Source organism: Trachurus japonicus, chromosome 12, assembly GCF_045865225.1.
Source record: "Trachurus japonicus isolate A0001 chromosome 12, Traja_1.0".
Lineage (NCBI taxonomy): Eukaryota > Metazoa > Chordata > Actinopteri > Carangiformes > Carangidae > Trachurus > Trachurus japonicus.
The window spans coordinates 19,058,142-19,072,918 of record NC_140918.1 but is presented as its reverse complement, the minus strand read 5'-3'; the positions used below and the strand labels follow the sequence as shown (position 1 = coordinate 19,072,918).

The 14,777-nt window shown below is 41.4% G+C and overlaps 1 protein-coding gene across 1 annotated transcript; it reads right to left on the bottom strand.

Moving 5' to 3' along the window:
- Positions 1 to 433: 433 nt before the first annotated feature.
- On the bottom strand, positions 434 to 10,125 carry cercam (cerebral endothelial cell adhesion molecule). Its single transcript, XM_085793735.1, has 12 exons — positions 9,564 to 10,125; positions 8,330 to 8,440; positions 7,240 to 7,357; positions 6,931 to 7,065; positions 6,633 to 6,837; positions 6,201 to 6,320; positions 5,974 to 6,050; positions 5,564 to 5,670; positions 5,012 to 5,144; positions 4,437 to 4,564; positions 3,652 to 3,855; positions 434 to 1,296 (listed from the first exon to the last, which is right to left on the bottom strand). The coding sequence occupies exons 1-12, from the start codon at positions 9,764 to 9,766 to the stop codon at positions 1,065 to 1,067; spliced, it is 1,773 nt and encodes a 590-aa protein (XP_085649861.1). The 5' UTR covers positions 9,767 to 10,125; the 3' UTR covers positions 434 to 1,064.
- Between the last annotated feature and the right edge of the window lie 4,652 nt (positions 10,126 to 14,777).

The following is a 14,777-nucleotide window of genomic DNA, read 5'->3' as shown; positions in this document are numbered from 1 at the left end:
ATTTAACACAGATCATCTATAACTGGAGATAATACTTTGACATGCTGCACTGGTTTTTATGCTGTAGACATGAATATATAGTATATAGTTTTAGTTTTTTTGTGTGTAAACAAAGACATGGTCCAGGTATGACACCGTCTCTGACCATGAAGTTCAATTTATGTGTCAAAATATGAAATGCGCAAACATTCAAATAGAGCCACTGAAAGGAGGTCCAATAAGTCAATATTATTTCAGTAATTATTTGAAATTTAAAAAAAAATTGATAATTGTTCATGTTTGTTTAAACATTCAATGTGTTAGTTTCATTAACACAATACTTCCTGCATATAGTCTGGTAACTATCAAACAGTCTGACACTGTCCCTAGAAACCATGAGGTACATCAACTGAAACTCCTAATGAAGGGAAATAATGGATTGATCTGGTTTTGCATTATGTAGAACTCTCTCTTAACAGTCCCAATGGAAGACATGCACCAATGGAAAAAAAAGTGTAGACAAACAGATACACCAACATGACATCAATAACAGTATCAGACTTGTGTCCAGACTTGCCAGGAGTTGTGAGCAGTGCAGCTACTGGGGCCTCAGTCTGCAAGTGAAGCCACGTTCCCTTTGTAATAAGCATCATGCAGTCATCAGAAACACACAAGCATACATTCAAACAAAACGTTCTGGACATCAATCATACAAACTGTGTAAACTCTCAAGATTGTTGTTGTTGTTGTTTGAAGCTACAAAAGTTGTTAAAAATCTAAAAAGGTGGATTGTTCTTGAGAAAAATCTGTTGTGCAAGTTGAAGCAACTGAATTGCTAAGGCACACACACACAAGTATAAAAACAACCATTTTTACATGGTGACAAACACAGTCCCCAGAAAAGAAAAAAAAAATCACCTTGTGCCGTATATTTCATCCATGTACTGTATATCGAGACTGAGCATGTCAGTGGTGAGACACAAGTGGACATAGTCTCAGAAATAGTTCCACGTCTCAGCACCTGTCTCTCTCTGACCTCGTGGCCTCTTGACCGGCAGGCTCTCCGCAGCTGCGTCAGCTCAGCACTAAAGTTCATCCTTGTAGGTCGCCGACAGCATCTCCGGTGGCGGCGACCCCTTCAGGGTTTTGTGTGAACCTCTCCAATCGGTGCGTACCGCGTCGTCGTCCCACAGGGTGGACGTTTCCGTGTCACTCACCCACTTGTCTTCGCCGGCGTAGTGACACGGCTGGACCAGGAGGGGGCGTGTGCTGAAGGCTTGTAGGTTTCTATTGGGGAAGTGGGACATGTAGTCCTCACTATGGAGAGAAAACAGCAGGAAGGGATCACATAGTGAGACTTTAAAACACCTAATATGTCAGAATAACAATTTGATCATAAGAAAAAAACACACCAGCAGTTAAATATTAGCACAGTCTTTAGCAATATCTCCTACAATTCAGTTGTATTCACATAATATCTGTTATTTTCGACCTAATTTGAAGTATATCCATTTCACAGAGGCTGATTTTCAGTTACTCTTAACATGAAGGGCGACAGCAGGACCAATGTGTGGTGTGCGGTCGTTGTGCATTCTTAGCGGACCAGTCAAGCATATCAAATTAGAATCACAGAGGTGAGAGAGGGAGAGAGAGAGGGGATAGAGAAAGTGGGTTGGCGTTAAGCCAGTTTTCCACACATGATGAAACACACACACACACACACTGCCAGGCCTTCTGGTTTGCAGGCCCTTCAGCCAAAGGTCCATTTCATCTCTTACAGTCAGCACATCACATGTATCTCATTTACTCTGCTAGCTCATCACTGCGGGTTGATGAGAGAGGTCGTCTGGTCAGGGATGTTATGGGCAGAACTAGGTTCATTAACATGCAGCCATTAGATCGTGAGACACAGTTGGAAGGAGAAATGTTTCTAAGGTGTCAGATCGAAAGCAAACTATGACATCTTTATAAAAAACCACAAACAGTAAATGCAAATTACATACTCTTAAGCATGATTGTGTGATAGGGAAGCATTAGTGGAGGACAGCAAAGATGGTGGACTTAAATGCCTAAAATTTCCCTGTGTCTCTACCCATGCTAGCAGGTCAATGTTGTTTTTTAGCTAATATACTAACATGATGAAAGCCAACATTAACATGCTAATGTGACTGAATGAAGTGTCCGTGACTTCCGCCACAGACACTTCACTCCCACACTCTCTGTTAACACTGAAATAATAGAAAGGGTGGAATCATACAAATACCTCGGCACAATAATGGACTACAAACTCACATTCCAACTACACAGTGAACATCTTTTTTCTAAATGTCAGCAACGTCTCTTTTTTCTCCGTAAACTTCGCAAACTCCAGGTTCATCAAACAATACTCTCTGCTTTCTATAAATGTTTCATCGAATCCATCCTCACTTTCAACATCACAGCCTGGTTTGGTTCACTCAGCATCACCCAACGAAACAGTCTAAACAAAATAGTCAAACTCAGTAATAAAATCATAGGTCAGGAACAGGAGCCACTCATCAACATCTACAACACTCAGGTCAAGAAAAAAGGCACACAGATCGCCACAGACACAACACACACACTACACAGCAACTACAGCCTACTACCATCAGCACGCAGATACAGGTCACTCCCACTCCGGACAAAGAGAGCATCATCCAGTTTCATCCCCACTTCAATCCGACTTCTAAACACTTAACTCCCACCAGAACTTTTTCCCTTTTTAATTAACCTGTTTTTAACTCATTTTTATACTTGTATGTGTCCTTTGTTTTTAACCTTTGCTGCGAGTACTTGTACTATGTGTGGTTGTAGGAATGTGTATTATTATTGTGTTGGGTATGGCTGTGGTATGTATGGGTGGATTGTTGTTTTTGCACCTGCACTTTTGATGTCCTTCCGCAACGAAGTTCCTAACGGAATAATAAAGTACTTTTGAGTTTGAGTTTGAGTTTGAGTATATATGTTCACTGTGCTCACTGTCTTAGTTTAGCCTGTTAGCATGCTACATTAGCTGAGTATCACTAAACAGAAATGTTGTTAGTTATGCAGCTGGATCCAATTGAAACACTGTATTAAAGGACAAAAACTTAAAACCTCATGGTGGCACTTCAATGTCAAAAGAAATCTTTTTTTAAGTTCACCACAAGTCTGCTACAGACACATCTGAGCCCACTGTTCCTTTCTGTCTGGCGACCACACAGTGCCCTAAAAAAAAGTCACAGTCCACAATCCCACATCGCCCCAAAAAACCTAGACAACCAATCCCAGAGAGAGATGCTGCCATAAAACCTGTAGGCCTGTACCATCAAGAGACAAAGCTTAAAAAGCAGTATAATATCCACCTGACAAGATGAGAGATTATGGCCCAACTGAATTTCTTTTCAGAGAAACTCTTTTGTAAAACCACAGACTAAATATATAGCATGCACACAAGTTTAGGCAGCTATAAGGAAGAATGCCTGCAGCGCTTTTGAGGTATATTTCTGTCTGGAAGAATGCCGAGAGACTAGTTTTAACATTAGAAGTCACTTTGTGTGAATGTGATTGACGAGAAACCAACCCACTTTACTATCACAAAAACTACTCATTAAGATCAAAGATGAAAACAAGGAGAATATGAAAAAAGGAGCACATGGCCTCAGTACATACTTGGGATGTTTGTCATACATGATGGGAAGGAACTCATCCACAGGCAGCATTTTAGAAAGAGGCTCAGCATTGAGCAGTTTCTGGGCTCCCTGCAGGGAGATGGCGTAAGACAGAGTCCAGTACGAGTAGCCCGCTACCACCAAGTTGCGCACATTTTCCACCGGCTCCTCGTCTCCAGGATTCACCTGCTTCCTGCCGAAGTATCTGCGGCATCGTGAAATGAGAAAAAAGAAAAAGAAGAGGATGAAGAAAAAAGTCCAAGACATATCAAGAGCTGAAATCTGTTGCTTTTCTTTGCGGCCAAGAGCAGCAACAACTGTATTGCGTTATTTGTTCTGCATATGTATCCAACCATTTCCAGAGAGAGTTGTGGAAACCAAAATGAAGAACAACAACAAAAAAAAATCCTAGTCTGGTCCTGCTCGCCGATAAATACTTTCAAAAATATTTTACCACGTGTCACCATGAAAGTTAGTTTCCATGTGCTTTACAACCTGAATCACCAGGAAACCGACTCAGAAACACAGAGCAGCATTGGTATGCAGACACACACGGGGGAATATTTACACCCTGTTCAGCTCTGTTTGAATAAACTGCAAGTGATGTGTGCTGCATTCCTGAATGTGGATTTTTTTTTTTTTCTTCTGCCCCCTTTTCCTCCACACGCAAACACACAACATACTTTTTTGGAGCATACTCTACAGACTGAACTTCTCCTGCCTCATCCATAACCTTAACTTAACCTCAGTCCCAACAGGAAGCACAGGAGGAAAACTTTGTCTTACATGAGGTCCCAATCCAGCTCCACCTGCTCCACCTCCTCCATCAGCCTGAGGACTCGTCGTTTGAAGTTGGACTGGAAACGAACGTCATCTTCAAAGACGAGTGCTTTATCCATCTGCTCATCCACCATCTGGGGAGAGGAGGGAAAAAAACATTGTGTTTCCCATCAGGCTTCATATAAGGTCTAATTTCCAAGATTTTAAAACCTTGAATGCGGCTGAAACTTTTCAAATCAAATCTCTAAGTCATCTTTTTTAACAGCAAAGGAAAAAAAAGACAAAACACACAAGCAAGAAAATACTAGCTAAGAAGATAAAAGATAAAAGTTGTTTGGATTTCAGACTATGAGGCATGTTTGTTCCATCTGTGACTAATTAAAGCTATACAAGTGATTAATTGCAGCGAAAGAAATAGAAAAAGTAACTCATGAGGCATCTGGATGAGTTTAGAAATGATAAACAGGTTTCATTCAAAAACAAACAATCCTTCTATAACCCACCTTTTGATCATATTGCTCAATACAAACCAGTATGAGTCATACCATCATAGACCTCTTTGTATAAATTGATGTCCTCACCTCCTTCCAGATGTAGAAGTGGCTGAGGAAGCAGCCCACCTCTCCTTTAGTCAGGGTGCGTCCAGAGAACGGGTCGTAGTAGCCTGGTAGCAGGTCAACACCCAGGATCTTAATGTCACTGCTGTTCAGTGCACTATACACACACACACACACACACAAACACACACACAGGTACAGGTATTACATTCCAATAATTCCACAGATATCCTCACTGCTCGCCGTCATCTGCTGCCTGCACTGTGTTTCCCACATGTGCAATATACCCAGCCATAAAAATAGATTTTTTCAGTCATAACTGTCTTTTTTCAGATTTGCTCAAAATGGGATTATAACTGAAGCATGAACCTACAGTAAAAGCAAGAATCATGAGCTGGTATTTCAGTATGTTCCTGTGGAGAATTTTCAGATATACGTATATCAGATATTCTCTGATCTACATTTTTACTCGGTATCTGATATCTTTTGTATTGATTTTCCCTTTTTTAAAAGAAACAAACACTTAAAATACATTTTCCACCTGAGTGTTGTCACTGTATTGAGTGCCACACTTACTTTCCATCCACAGCATCCACCACCTTGACGTCGATCTCCAGCTCATTCAGAGAGAACAACATCCGGTCTCTGCGGTCGGGACGGCGTCGCAGATTTATCAGATAAATCTGGAACCAGGAGGAAAATTAATATTCAACTCTGTCATAGCTGTCATGCACACTGTTAAACTCCAACTGAGACTTTTCCACATTATATTTTAAACTACGGTCACCCAGGGACAACTTTTCAATAACTACATACTTCACAATCACACCGGATAATGCTTAAAAAAAAGCCTGAAAAGGCTCAATTTCTAAAGAGCAAATGTGTATAAACATTTAATTAAACTCAATAAAATGGATTTTACAACTGTATCATTCAAGAACTGATGGATGTTTTTTTCTTTGATGCCGACACAAAAATCTTTTTACCTCGTCAAAGCCCATGAGGTCTCTCTGTTTGGCGAACATGTAGACGAAACGCGAGGGACGCATTGGAGGGCCGTCAACTTTTTGAGTTGAGAGTTGAAAGAGAAGAACACAAATCAATAAAAAGTAGCCGATAAGACGAAGATTAACAACTAACTGCTAACTGCTTTTTACGTGTTATTTCAGTGTGCGTATCAGTTTGTTAATAAAACTATGAAGTCAGGTCTTACTCATGGACTCAAGGTTGGCGTGAACAAAGTTGAGGCGATCATCTTCCAGGGTGTGGTGAGGCTTGGCCGGGACGTTCAGGTAACCATAGCGCTCCTTGTTACACAAGTACATTTGTATCTCTAAAAAGGAATTAATCAATAAAAGAATGAATGAACATGAGAAAAGTGAGTTTGGGTAGACTTTGCTTGAGTAAAATTGTCTTTTTTTTAATGTTTTTAGCTTTTACACCTTTTTTGATTGATAGGACAGTTGGAGAGACAGACAAAAAACAGGGAGACAGAGAGGGGGAATCAAACCGGGCGGCTGCAGTGACGACTATAACCTCTGTATATGGGGCGCCTTCTCAACCCAGTGAGCTATACAACTCCCCTAAAACTGTCTCTTAGTGTATGTGATGACAAAAACATGCCGACAATCCAGCTGTGCCAAACCTGCAGCCCGACAGGAGAAGGCGAACACGATGATGTCGTCGTAGGGCCATGAGTAATCCTCGTGAGGAGGGTAGAAAGCCAGATTCTTCATGCCCTCCTTCCTTAAATCCAGCATCACTGTGGAGTGGACCATGGGGACTGGGAAACATCCCAGTCTGTGACGGTGACGGGTGGGGAAATACTCTGCTGTCCGACGATAATACCCCTAAAGAAGTCCACACACACACACACACACATATATATAAGGAGGTGACACTTTGCATTAGTGTAACCTTCCTACAGGTGACTGATCACTCACCTGCGGAGTGATACCGCACCAATAGTTGGAGTACGCTCCTGCAGAGTCTAACATGGGAGCAATGACTGACTTGTTCTCTGCTATCAGCAGGTTGAGTGTGTCTGGGTTGGTGAGGATATTGTCTGTGTCAGCATACTGAAACAGAGAGAGGCAGAGAACAGAAGAGCAATTGTACTATCTTGTCTCCCTGCAACAATGGATGAAATAACAGCAACAAAGAAAGAACATATTTCAACAGATGAATAAAGGCAGGTACTGATATGCAACTTTTTTTTTCTGCTGTCACAAGTTGGATTCATTATAATGTACCAGGATGTAGTCGGCCCAGCGCTTCCTGGCAAAGTTCAGTGCCGCCTGCTTCAGCTTCATCACATACTCATATCTGGTGTTGGGCCAGTGCTTGGGACCCAGCTCGCCTGCATAGAACCTGACACAGAAACAACACACACCACATATACTGTTATGGTATATCCTTATCTCGTATCTCATCATTTTTAAGGCAGTCTTAAACAAAATAACTTTATAAAATAAATAATACAGCAAAACTATTTGTTCAAAACTAAGAAATAAGTATAATCCATCCATCCATCCACTCACATTCAGGCACTAAGGGCAATTTAGAGTCCCCAATCAACCTAATGTACATGTTTTTTTTGGCCTGAGGAAGCTAGAGAACCTGGGGAGAAGTTACCCACGCAGAAACAGGAAGAACATACAAACTCTACCCAGAAAGGCTCCAGACCCAGAAATCAAACCCAAAGCCTTCTTGCTAAGAAATAAATATCAAAACACAAAAAACTGAATGTGAATCTGTTGGAGGGTGGAAAACCAAATAAATTCCACTTATATGTACTATATACACACAGCTTAGGTTATAGAGGTAGACTGACTGTGAGGTCAGCAGAGTTCATATTATTTGACATGTATGCACAAATAATTTCCACTAACGGCCTCCTCTGCTCAGACAGATGGCCTCATAGAGAGACATGTACGAACGAGCAGAGGCGTGCCGCATCATTCTTCATTCGACTCCACTCACAGGTGAGCTGCAGCCTAAGATGCTACAAAGGCGTACTGACACATTTTCATTCTGCAAAGAACAAAAGATAAAAATGAGTAAGATCAAAGCTTCAAGTGCAGCTTTGAGCCGAGCCATTAGCAGCAGGCTTGATTCATTTCATTACTACTGCTATGACACTTCAGGGAAGCTTTGACTGTGATCCTGCTAAAATGAAACAGAGCTTACTCCCTTTCTTTCCCCTCATATTAATGCACCCACTGAAGTGTCCTGGGTGAGATTTGCTTGTTCTACACATGGATCAGGACAGGATCAGTGTTAAACCAAACCAGACTACAAAAGTTCTGTACCGTAGTTTGATACACTCGCGTCTGGACTTACGTGGGCTGCTCCATCGGTCTCCACTCAACGTAATGGTAAAATTTCTGCACCACGGTCAGCCACTCTTTCAGTATGGCCGTGGTGTTATCAGAGTTGTGATCCGTGGCAGCCCTAAGGAGAGAGGACACAGATGGTGCAAATGAATGTATGTTTCCAGATATGATGAAGATGAGACAGAGTGAATTTGTTTTAACTGAATATCGACATAAATACTTATGATGCACAATCTGTTCCCTTTATGTGACAGTTAAAAGAGCTACCACTATGAGCAGCGCTAAAGGGCAAGAGGCACTGGTCAGTGAGGTGTTTTCAGAGCCTTGATCAGGATTTCACACATATTTGAAAAACTTTCAATAATCCCACTGCTACTTCAGAGCTCCAATACCAGCTCCAGTAAATTTGTGAAAATCAGGGTTAGTAAACATGAAACAATACCAAAACTTTTGCCAATTCTTTTGTAACACAGTAGGCGCCAAGTGTGTTGCTGTGATTTAGACCATTCTAAGCCTAAGTGCAAATCAATCATGAACCTCCCTATGGTTTATACGGAGCCTGTGTGTTTAAGCATTGTAACTTACCGTGCATTTCATTTTCTGAATTAGCTGAAAACATCTGATCTCATTCATAAACTACCTGTCGACCAATTAGTTGTCAGCAAAGTTACTTTATCGTTGCCATTAACAATGTGATGTAAAGCTTCATTGTACCACAAAGTATGATATAGGGCAGGCCTATCACACTTTTAATAGCTCATAAGTATATTCTGTCAGTGTAAGGTAACCATGGAACAGTTTATCTTTCTTTTTAGAACAAAATCTTTAACTTACTAAACAAATAGGCTACATGGGAGTTACTTGAAGTACTCAGGGCATATGCAGCTTTTTATGATCATTAGTGTGAGACATAGTTTATTCAAATCATCATTGGGGAGGAACATTAGATCAGAACAAACTCCAAATTCATGCAATACACAGAAGGAAATGACTGTGGCGGAGTGAAAGGCAGCCTGGATTGACTGAGACTGAGAGGCTCACAAGGAAGAGGGGGAGATAGAGGAGGGGAGAAGGAGGAGGAGGAGGGGGAGATCTCTGCTGCTCGCTTTCACAAACTCATTTAAATGCCATTGACCTTTTGAACGGCTGCTATAGACGGATACAAAAAAAAAAAAAGAACAGAGGAGAGCCCCATGCAGCCATGCAGTGTCCATGCAGGAGAAACAACAACAAAAACCCACCACACAGAGATGCGATCTTTGGGGTAGTTGAGTCTCTCCAGAGCTCCGAGGTAGTAGGGCAGGGAGTGAGCAGCGTTGCGGGCTATGATCGCGATTACCACGGTGGGAGGCTGCATTTTCGACTCCTCCGGATACTTCTCCTCCGAAAAGTAACTCTGTGCCCGGGTAACAAAGGCCGTTAAGACTAGAAAGTGGAGTAACATGGTGGAGGGAGGCTGAGAGGATCCGGCTCAGTAAATCCAACCAGGGGCTTCAGCAGCGCAGCACGTAGCCGCTGGACGCGTCAGCACTCCAAGAAGAAAAAAAAAAGGGCTTTCCCTAAATTTTTTCAACCCCCTCCAACTTTAACTTATTCTACAAGCTCCTTCGATTTTTTTTCTCTCTCCAAGAAAAAATCCAAATCCCCGGTCCTAGAGAGGGTTGCAGTTACAACTTCCGCTTTAGGCTCATATGGCTCAGGAAAAGTGTGATAACGTTATCCCTGAAAGATGAAGGCGTGATTTGGCCACAGTCTGGCTCTTCATAAATCTCAGAGGATGGCGGTGACATATCCTGGTGGAAAATGGGGAAACTATGACGTTAAGCAGCTGACATGCACTGGCCCACTCAACAAACCCCATAAGGAATTTGTTTCTTTATTCCCCCAGACAAAAAAAGTGTGGGAACATGCTCAAATTTGTCAGAAATGTTATATATATTTTTAGTGCTTTACATTTTTAGCTAATAGGTAAATAATAAACTTAGAAACCACAGTAGTATTTCCATTTATAAGCATATCAAGCATTGGAATATCGCACATACATTAAATAATTAACAGATAACACACAAAGTTAAAATGCAGTAGGTATAGTATGGCAGCATGGAGGATGCAGTGTAGGCTATGCAGGCCTACATGGCAGTTTGTGGTGTTTATTCTGGCAGCAGTTTCAGAGGTTCACCAGCAGAGGGAGGGTTTGATCCAAGAGAAGGCCCATAAAAAGCATATGGCTTATATAATTACAATTATATGGGCAAGGAGGAGCTCAGCCTCGGAGGAGGACGTAGGCTAAAGAGGCTGACATTTCTCAGAAAGCACAGATTTGGCTTAGAAACGATGATAATGGGTATGAGACCACCTCAGAGCGGGGATGTAGCGTGGATTATGCTCAGCTGTATTTATTTGAGAGCTATATTTGCTTTGCAGTTTTAAATTTGACATGCAAAACATATAATACTATCATAAAATACAATGTTCTGATAGGGAAAATGCTGGTTCCCATTTACCACAGAGACAGACTTAAAAAAGAGTTTAGAAGCTGTAACCATAATAGCTTTATTTGTATTTCTCCGTTAATTTATTCAGACTTATTTAGGTATTTATTAATCAAGGGCCATGAATAGGAGTTTCCAGTCGATAAAATTGTGCTTGGCTCAGTATGTCAAAGAAGCTATTGTTTGTTCTTTTTGAGTGAAGTAAATTTTGCTGATAATATTCATAGACAGTCAATTTTAATGAAAGAGTTCAAGTGTAATTGCTACTTTTACTCAAGTAAACTATCAAAATACTCCCTCCACTGTTTCCTCACACCTTTCACTCACAGGATATAAAGTTGGTGTTGTGAACACCACAGGGTCAGGAAATCTCCTCCAGGAGGTGATGAGTGGTGAACACAAAGTGATCAGGGAGATGAGGAATTCCTAATAATCAATAAGACTGATGTTCAGGCTTCAGGGCCCTGTTAATGAAGCATTTTTGGAATTCCTCACACTGAAGTGAGGATGACTCCAGAGATGGAAGTGGGGGGTGGATCACTGTGAAACCACATTGGAAGATTTCTTGTATTAGATCTGTAAAAAAAAAATATATATTGTAATTTTTTATCTTGTCATTTGATCTCTGTTGTTATTACAGCCTTTTAGCTTTGACCGGTCTGTTGATAAGGGGAGTTACGGGTTTTGTTGCTGTTGCAGCCCCATTGTGAAGAAGGAGCTAAGAAGACAGAGATTAGTTCCTCAGTGTGTAAAAGGGTCAAAGATGCTCCTTGGGTGCGGAGGGTGCCACAGTGGGAGAAGCAGACAGTTCACTGCTGAGTAACCCCAATCCTTAAACAGGGGCATTGTCCTTCATGTGTGTTGGGTCACTTACTGGTGGGACAACACCAACAGTCACAAACTGATTGAGTGCGACAGTGGAGATGGCCGAGGGTCTCTCCTGATGAGGTCATAACTGGGAGATAAGTAGCCTTACGTACCCGGTCTCTGTTTGCCTCTGTGTCTCTGAGTGTGCTGGAACAAAAAAAGTGTTCACTTAAGATTTCTGCCACCTTGACCCTCAGCTCATCCCGGGAGCCCAATTTGAGAAACTCCTCCAACAGCTGTTGTCAGGGCTGTTTTCAAAAGAAATAAACTCAAGATCTCAGTCCATTGTAGGTCATTTCAGGAGGTTTAGTAAATCATCCTCGACCAGTTTGTAGAGAACGTGCATGTGTCTTGGTTGTGTCTCTCAGCTCTGTGCTGTTTATCTCTTAAATGTAATACTTTGCTTGTGTTAACATCTTAATTAGACAGAAATGATACCATTAATCTAATTATAGAAGCAGTGTCAAATCTATCTTGTCTCAGTCACAGAAGTCCACCCTCATACTGCACACACACAGACGCACACATGCACAGGCACAGGCACAGTGTTAGATTTCACTGTATTAAATATGCAGAGCAGAAGAAATCAAATCATTCAAATACTCATTTCGAATAAAAAGACTGGAAATGGATGGATATTACTTCCCATGCTCAATCTGCTCAGAACTCAAGTGAAAATTCAAGATCAGGCATTTAGGTCGGCCAGAGAGAAAGTGTGAAAAGAGCAAAAAAGAGGAATGATGGGAACAGCGGGAAGAGAATAGTGAAGAAAGGAGAAATCATGAGAGGCATAGACGTGGGTGGAAAATAATAAGCAAAATGGTATATAATGAATTTAGGCGCTTTTGGCGGTTTCTGTGAATAAACTAAAGCAGTCATCGCTAACAATAGCGGCCGTGGGTTAAAGGCACGGTTTGTGTGGACAGGTCAGGGGGGTTGAGGGTCAAATCTCTCCTATTCATGACACCCCAAGTGTTTCCACAGTCACACTCAAACACACGCTCGGACACACGCATATATATGTACGTCAGGGGCACTTTCCCAGCGTTGGTGGCTGAGGCAGATCTGGGAGAGTTCAACCTCGGGTGCACTAACTTTTCACAGCGAGGTCAAGGGTGGAGATGGCGTTTGTGTGTGGGGGTGTGTGAAAGAGAGACAGAGGGTATAGGAGGAAAGAGAGAGAAAGGATAGGGGGGGAGAGAGGGAAGACAAAAAGAAAATCGGTATTGTTTTTGACCAGATTGCACGGCCATGTATGTGCAGTGTGGCTCCACTTGACTCAGTTAAATGCTCAGCTCACCCAAAATGAAAAGGCAAAAAAACAAAACATCATCTTATCTCATGTATCTTTATTATGCAAACACACACATAGTTTTTCTATGATTTTCCAAATTTTAGGAAACAAACCTTTAGATTTGAGTTTCTGTGGTGAGCAGGAATCTACAAATTCAAACAAATATAACCAAAAATACCAGCGTGTAAATATGTTTTCTGGGGTAACTGACCCCTTAAAGCTCAGTGGGGGGTCTATCGTGGGCCCACTACTCATCCATGTCACACTCTCTGTCCCATACACACCCAGAAACAAATCCACATCCTAGCCCACCAGGCTGTCACCATGCCACCCATCCCTCTTTCATCTTTTCTTTGGCCCCCGGTCCGAACGCTATAGTTAGCGTGAGAGAGTGAGTGGCTGTAGGTTAGGACGTGTCAGAGCCAAAGTGTTTCTGTCTTTGTGTTTGTGTGTTGGGACCGGGGCTGGTATAGGGCGGCAGAGAGTCGTGACATTCTCACAAGCTTCCGGGACCTTTATTGCTGTGGCAATAATCAATAGCGTTCCCACAGAGACGTCTTTTGGCTGGGCAGGTCAATACCTGTCACTCAGGGTCTGAGCCGTGGCACATACCCTCTTACTCAGCAGCTACAACAGCTTCACTCTGTCTGCTCCGCTCCTCCCATGTCATCCTATGTGTATCACAGGAGTGTAATGTTTCCACAATTTCAGTAGTTGTGTGTTTTATGTGTTTTATTTGCACTTGTGTCCTGTATTACTTGTTTGTTTGTTTTTGCGTGTGTGTCTATGTGCACGCTGTGTTACTGAGCCTGTGAGAAAATCCAGTGACAGCAGTTTATGATGATTCTCATCACCAATAATTATTCATGATAGCACAATGCTATTCAATATGTAATGAGATAAAACAGAGACACAACAGATCTCCACATCTAAAAGGCTGGAATAAGCGAATGTTTGGCATTTTTCTCTTGATGAATGACTTCAACGATTAGTCCATTATCAGCATGTTACCAATTAATTTTCTGTCAGCCCTCTAACTGATTAATCTTTTCAGCACTAATCTCCACTTGTGGTTACTTGTGTTTTATTGTAAACCGAATGATTCCTATATTAATCTGCTGGGTTGGAAAACTCCTGAGGCTACAGCTGATCATTCCAATCACTCCAAAAAAAAAACAAAAAAAAACAAAAACAAAATATATATATATATATAAATATATATATACCTGTCAGTCACAGTCTGTTTCCTCTGTGTAAATATGACTCAAATGCTTAACTTTACAGATAACATGGTAACACTGATATGAAGAGGGAAAGTAGTGCAACCAACAGCAGTAGGGATGAATTGATAGTCAGGCCAGTGAGCTCGGTGTTTGCTTTTCTTTCTTTCTTTTTTTTTTTTTTGAGTCAAGCACTTAAACAGAATTGCTTCAGTAAAAAATAACCTGTGTACATCAAGTCCGGTCTTTACACCACACCAGCTCTTAGTCAGCACAAAGAATCTGATGCTTAGACTAAACGCTCAGGCAATGGTGGGAATAATGAGATTATGAGGTCAGTGATACAGGTGTGATTACATTATCTGCTCTTATGAATATGAAACATATCATCATCAAAACATTTAGATTTTTCAAACTCTGATATGATCTTTTTTAATATAGATATATTGCAAAACAATATATTTTTTCAGCATATGATGAATTTTATAATGACAGTTGAGGTTTTGAATGGGGATATCTCCAGATAACGACATGTTAGGAAGTTTTCCCTGGTTCTGTCTGCAGCTGGTGCAGCTTTCTAGT